Genomic DNA, 7177 nt, shown 5'->3' with positions numbered 1-7177 from the left:
AAGCCCCCGACAGCTGAATATAGAAATACAGGATGAAATAAGTGATTAAAATGAGAAAGAAAATCTGAGACAAATGAGGTGGTCTTTCTGAATCACGCGCCTTTTGCAAATCCAGCAAGCTGTCACCTCTTTTTAGATGATCTACTTCTGCCATGTAAACTTGCAGTCTGTAGGACTGAAGGACAGTGTTACCTTACTAGTTAGTTTCCTCTTCCTCTAGTGATGTTACAGTTCTGGCAGTCCTTGTGTGGGTTAAAAAGTTCACTGCTGGCTGTAAGCGAGCAAGAGGGCTGCCCCCCAACACTGCAGCAGTCAATTTCTAGCATCTCAGGTGGCTGGAAGAGTTTGCGTATTTTTGCTGAATCCAAGGAACAACAGAAAGGCAAATACAGCAGTAAGTTTACTGAAATCAGCAATTTTTACACTTTCGCAGCAAAAAGGAATTCGGAGAAAGTCGGCAATGACTTGAAGAAGTGGATCATGTCAGAGATCCCAAATCCCAATTTCCTTGGAAAAAATGTCTAAATGTTTCAAAAATCCCACTCCCATGTAATCAAAAATAGAGCCGGATGCGAGTGATCAGAGCTTCAGGTTCTGTCATATGTAAAAGCATGACAGTCACCTCGCGTTGTGAGACTCTGTGGTTGACTTGCCTGCCAAGTTTTGGGTGCAAATATTCAGTTTAACACTGGTTTTGACCAGAAGGCTTTTAAAATCACTCAGTCTCATAGCTAAATTTGGGCTCCTGTCAGCCAAATTCACTTCTAGCCATTACCTGCTGTGGAAAATGCACCAGCGTGAACTTCACTCCTGACGATGCATCTCAGAGTCTGCTCTCTGCTCCACCCCTGCCTGTTTGGGACCTCAGAAGGGAAGGTGCAATAAAAGTATTGGCCACTGCTTCTTCTAAGCAACCGCCTCAGTGCCTGCAGGATATGCTGCACGTTGCTCCAAAGAGGGGACAGAAAAATTGCCATCCCAGTTCCGCAACGCTTTACAGTACCATAAATAATCTTGCAAGGTGGAGGGCAGCAGCTCCCCAGGCCAGCTGGAGATCCTCCTAGTAAACTGATGCTATTTTTATACTCGTTTGTCAGCAAACAAACATGCTTTCACCCCTACCTCCACAATTACTGCCACTGAGTTGTAGCTTGAAGCCATGACACCTATAGCTCTGTCATGTCTGCTTCTGCTTTCTGTATAAAGAAATCCGAGAAGGTGCTTTCCTTTGAAGAACCAGCTAAATACCAAATTATCTTCAGTTAAAAGCCACAGTTTTTCTACTGGTCTTAGACACTTTCAGCAAATTTCCATGAGGCTATTGACACACTCAAATTTATTTAAGCAACTATCAGTTAAAAAAAATAAAAAGAAAACAAAATGACAGCATTGTGTAAGAGCCTAGTCATGTTCTCTGCAGATGCTCAAGTGACTGAATTTCAGCGCTTAGTAAGAATAAATGTTAGAAGAACTGTGGGGATCCAGACTTGGTGATAGTCACATGCTTCACTTCAAAAAGACACATGTCTAAGGGCACATCGTTACACGAGGTCAAGGTAAAGCTTGTACGGTTCTGTACAGGACAGGAACTTGGACTGGTATATTTTTCCAGAGCCAAAATAATACATAAATGAACTCCCTACTTCTGTGGTAGGTGAAGCAGCCTAATTTTGTTACTACGAGGGGTTCGCAAATGAGTCTCACTTTGTTTACAGTGCTGCTATCAGCAATCATTTAAAGTGTGGTGTTTAAATACAGCCTCAAGTCCATTTTCTTCCCCTTTGTCTGTGAAACGTTGCCACTTTTGTCCTGTGTTTCTTGCTATTATTGGTATGTCCCTTCACCAACAATATTCAGTCACGGACTCACTCAATACTCATCATTACTGGTTTCAGTTTTATCCTGATTTGAGGAATGGAAACTTTTCTGGAAAGTCAGTACATGGACCCGAAAACAAACTTAGAAAACAAGTAGCATTGTCTTTGCAATCCGGCAGCCTGCTGGGACACTCATCTCATAGAGCCCATGTGCTGTGTCACCCCAGTGCTGCCATCAGCAGCCTGCCCTCAGAGTCCACCATGAAAAGCCTGACACAGACCTTCACAAAAGCTCTTCAGGGATTCATAGAACAAGCCTGGAAGACACCTCAAAAGAATATCTGGAACAGCCTTTTGCAGGAAAGGGACCCCAGGTGAGGTTATCCAGCATCCTGTCACAACTGCATCTTGAAAACCTCCAGCGATGGCAACTCCACCACACCCCTGGGGAGGCTGTTCCAATGTGTGATGATTCTCACTGTAAAAAATGTCTTGTATCAAGGTGAATATGGACATACTGATACTATTGACCAAAAAAAAAGCCCATCTGAACTGAAAGCATCCACTCTTACGTTCCTTAACATTTACTACATTATATAACCTGTAAGCAGCTTAGGAGACGTAGTCCCATAATCGTGTTATTCTCAACCCAGAAAGCTCTAGAACGGGCAAAGAGGGTCTCATTGTTGCCACTGAACTTCAGAACTTCAGTCAAGCTAAAATGCGCAACAGCAGCAGCAGAAGAAAAGAGATGCCTGAGAGTGGCACCATCAGTCTGGGAAGAGCCATTTCACTGGAACTCCCGAGGGCAAGAAAGAGACAGGAGATTCCCACCCCTCACTCCCATTTTTAAGCACTGTGAATAAAGTAATAAATTTGCGTTTTAAAGATAATGAAAAGCCAGATCTAATTAGTCAGCCAAGGAAGCCCAGACAAGCTCTACTTGGCTGCTTCTAACTTTAGAAAGACAGTGTTTTATCAACAAAAGAAGTCAGATTCAGATAATGAATCCTTGAAGTTATTTCTGTCTGTCTTTCCCTGCCTTGAAGGGAGGACAAAAGGTTCTCGATTTATAAGGTACCATTAACTTACGTCTCCTGGTACCTGAGCTAATTTTGACATCTTTACAAAGCACTGTACAGGGTTAAGATCCCCAAGGCTTTTAAAGCCACGTCTGCCAAGCCTTCCTCCTAAAAACGCCTTTTGCACTTAAGGAGCGTGAAAATCCTTTGTGCTGTTTTGTTTAAAATCATACTGACTCTGCCATCTGAAGGACTGCTTATCACAGTTACGTTCTTTTTTTTATAGCTTCAAGTTACAAAAATTAACTGACCCTTTGCTCACAAAGACCTTTTACCATTTCATTCTCAGCAGCTTAATCCAGTAAGAGACAGTAACACGTTACTTCATGGACACCAGTGGTGGCTTCACAAAGCCACTTCCTCAAGTCTGGAGCCACATAGCAACACAAACAGAGATGCTTCCACTAGGTTCTTTCCAGCTAATTGCAGGACAATCAGTGTATGTGTACCTTTTCAAAGTAGAAGCAATATTCAGTTGCTGAGGTTTGTGTTCCTCCTCCAGCCACTTCTCCAAACTGTCTGGGTGACAGCTATGTCAAGCTGTTACTTCTTCCAGTATTATCATGTATTTAAAATCTAGTTACAGGTTAGCACAGAACATAAAAGCCATTTTCCAGAAGGAACGGGTGATTTTCTGAGAGTCCTCATAAAAGTTTTAGCCACAAACAAAAACCACCTTAGAAAATGCTAGAATCTGGTCTGCAAAAACCTGTATTGAATCTGCAACTCTTATTTAGAGTTGAAGAGGGTGGAGTGGTAAAAGGCAGGAAAGCAATTTTTTTCTTCTGATTACTTGAAAAAAACCACCTGTTTGTTTGTTACTTCCCTCAATAGTTGCAGTTTCAAACAAGCCAACAAAAAAAAAAAAAAGGTCACTTGTGCTGACACACCCCTCTTCCACCTTCAAAAGTTGAAAGGAAACGCCTTTATTTCCCCTTCTGCACTTGGCTTCTCTTTGCCTGTGCTACCCCGGAGCTCCCTGGGGTTTGGTTCACCGTGACGGTGAGGCCTGCTGGCCTCTGCATCCTTTCAAAACTGTAGCATTCGACTTTTTCTTCACTGGAGACTGTCCTGGTGCTTATGAGGTGAAATCCATCTTTGAGTAAAGTGTCAAGCAGCAGGCCTAGCACATTAGTACCGTTAATCAGCTTTCTATTATCAGGCTTTATGGAAACATACCTAAAATAAGAAAAAAGCAGTTACGACACACTTTAATTACTACTTGAAGCATGGAATTATTTTTTTTTTAAACAAACCAGGTCCTCAGACAGTGGAGGACAGCAAAGCTCCATGGGTTTACCAAAGCTCCAGGTATTTTTTCCTTCCTTTGAGGACAATTTAACTCTTTGCTTCATTATGAAAATGGTATTTCTCACTTCACCCAGTGATGTGTTGGGGAAGAAGCACTTCACATTCACCGCACACGCCAAAACTTACTTGCTTAAGAGACAACAACCTCCACTTCCTTTCATTTAGTGGAGAAGAGGTGAAAGGCACGCTCCAGGGAATGCTGCAATGTTTCTTCAGGCAGGAGTAAACGATGGGAAGGGCAGTCAAGTCGCCCTCACCCCAAGAGCATCACTTCTCATTACACAGGATCTCTCTCTACAAACAGTGACGTTTATTGCAAAGTTACCTCGTACAGCAGGTCTTGTGGTAACAAAATCATCTGCACGTTGCCTCCAATGATTTCACGTGATATAAAGGACAGCTTAAGAATCTACCCAGACGGTTCAAGGAACAAGAGTCAGGTTAAAAAAAACTATTACAAAATACAGAAGCTGACAGGAGTGAAACTGTTCCACAGTTCACAGGCAAGTACACCAAGTACATTCATGGAAAGCACAAAAAAACCCGAAGAGAATCCACGTCACCACAAAGACTAAGTTGATAAAAATTCAGCAGGCAACATCATCAAACTCAACTTGTTTCATTACTCAACGTAAGATTTTCTATCGATTCCTAGAGGCAACTTTTTTACCAAATCTGGAGAAATAAAGGAAATAATTAGGAATATTTTCCCCACTATTTAAGTTGCCATAACCTACTTGGCCAATTGTTAGTCCATTAAAGCTATCCATACATTATGAAGTTAAGGTTTGGCACATAAATGGATGTTGTTTTGCAAATGAAAGTGGTTTTTCTTCTACTTCCTTAGCTAAAGAAAGCCAGAAGAAAGATAAAACTTTAGTCTTTTTTTTTTTTTTTTAAATAATCAAAAGACTGCTGTGCTGATTCATACATTCAGATAGAATAACCCTTTTGGAAATATTTCAATGAAACTTCCATAAAATTCCAGATGTTCTAACAGCCACAGAGGACAAATTAGGTTACATTTTCTTATACAGTAAGAACATGTCTCCATATGATAGAGACATCCAGCAAAAGCTTGTTTAAAAATCATTAAGTTTGTCATTAGAATACAATGCTGCTATCCCAAAGATCACTGATATAGAGTAATTTTAATAAAAACAGAACCTGGCTCTGAATTCAAAGAAAACCCAGTGTGTAGCACATAGTTAATATTCTAGCCCTTCTCCTTCCCACCAATAAAAGGCTCTACAAAAGCTTTCCAGTTCCTGAATTTTCAACCCTGTTTTAAACCTGTTTTCCCTCTTTTCCATATGAAAGTCTTTTTTGGCCATGAACTAGTGAAGATTTTAGGCTTCCCCAGCACTTCACTCCTCATTTGGTTTGTTTCATTTGCTTCATTTTTTTCAATGTTTTTTCAAGTCCTGTAGGGGGTCACTGATGCCATGAAATTCTAAAGCCTAGGAGAGCGAGTGAGGAGGAAAGGGCAGAGAGGAAAGACCCAACAGAACTCAAAACCCGACACTGGTAACATTATTGTAGAAAGTTGAAAAACAGGCAGATCAGTGTAATGGAAATTAAACTTGGTGTTTCAGAATTAGAAAAAGATAACTAGCAAGAAGAAGGAAATGTATTTCTCTCAGACAGCTGTCTGACAGTTTCTTTAAAATGAGTTTTGCTGGCACTTAAACTACAAGTCACAAAGACACTTCCATTAAGGAGAAGTCACACAAGCAAGAGTACCTGGCCACAAACTGGTCACCAGCAGAGTAGTCAGTACCACAGTGAAAAGCCACGTCGTGATGAGAAGGCCTTTCCAAAGGAAGTGGAACGAGGGGTTTCTGAGAAGGGAAAGGGCTGTTCCAGCTCTGTCCTGACTGCTGCCCCGTAAACACGGCGATCTGTTCAGCTAGCATCCCCACAGTGGTACTGCAGGAACCAAAGATCCGGAAAAAGGCCTGCATCTCGTGGAGAGAAAAATGCACTTCCAAGATCTCCAGCCTCGGCCTCAGTAAGTGTTCCTGGCTCAGGAGGTCGGCCAGAGGGTAAAGCCCGTAGAATTCAGCTTCTCTCCGCAGCCTCTGATAGTCTGAGAAATCGGTAGGTAAGGAGACCTGGAGAGTCCTCAAGAAGTCCATGATGTAACTAAACAAAGTTCCATCTCTGTCCACAAAAAACTCTCCATTCATCAGTTTAAATTCCCGGTCCTCCTCATTCAACATCCGTGCTAGCCTGGACTCGGGGAACTGCTGCAAGGTAGAAGCCCGGGTTACAAACCTCACGCCTCCCACGCTCAGAACGACCACCTCACGATTGTTCATCGCTACCTCAGCCACTCCAGAACCATAACTCTCCGATCTACGTGCTTGTGACTTGATCTTTCCTACACCGTGAGGCAGCTGCAACTGCGGGAACCATTCAGGGCTTTTAGCGAGTGTTTGGAGGGAGGTGTGGAGCAGTTACAGGACTCCCAGGCAACAACGATGTAAATAGCATGTACGATAGCTTTGTTTAGAGGGTTTGGTTGCTTGGAAACTTTGATTCTTGGAATTTCATGTTTTATTTTTGAAAATACCAGCTTGCAAGGACTGCTGAAAGACAGCGAATCGACCATCACAACTTACTAATCCTTGGGAGAGGCCAACGAATAACCCCAAAGCATGGCACGCATTGCATTTTTTTCCCAGAAATGTCAATTAAAGGTTTTCATTCCATATATTGCTGTTCACAAGCCCACTGCAAGAAGAGGTTAGATGTGCTTCACACAATATATTTCAGTATCATATGCTCTTAAAGAAGGGCACTTCAGAGTATTCAAGCTTACAATTCACTTTAAATTCCTGTCATCCTATGACCAAATCAATCCAACTCAGAAAATTCAATTAATTGCTGAAACAAGGTACATGAAATTACAGTAACGGCAGAAGAGTTATGTACGTTCCAATGTTAAAGCACTTCCCAACACCG

The 7177-nt window shown here is 42.0% G+C and overlaps 1 protein-coding gene across 1 annotated transcript; it reads right to left on the bottom strand.

The window, feature by feature from the left end:
- Positions 1-3825: 3825 nt before the first annotated feature.
- On the bottom strand, positions 3826-6531 carry KCNRG (potassium channel regulator). Its single transcript, XM_009870914.1, has 2 exons — positions 5954-6531; positions 3826-4078 (listed from the first exon to the last, which is right to left on the bottom strand). Exons 1-2 carry the CDS (start codon positions 6529-6531, stop codon positions 3826-3828), a joined length of 831 nt encoding a protein of 276 aa, XP_009869216.1.
- Between the last annotated feature and the right edge of the window lie 646 nt (positions 6532-7177).

The sequence above is a fragment of the Apaloderma vittatum genome, unplaced genomic scaffold (assembly GCF_000703405.1).
Source record: "Apaloderma vittatum isolate BGI_N311 unplaced genomic scaffold, ASM70340v1 scaffold21340, whole genome shotgun sequence".
In the NCBI taxonomy this organism is placed as follows: Eukaryota; Metazoa; Chordata; class Aves; order Trogoniformes; family Trogonidae; genus Apaloderma; species Apaloderma vittatum.
The sequence above is the reverse complement of the archived record's forward strand: the minus strand, read 5'-3'. Positions and strand labels throughout refer to the sequence as shown.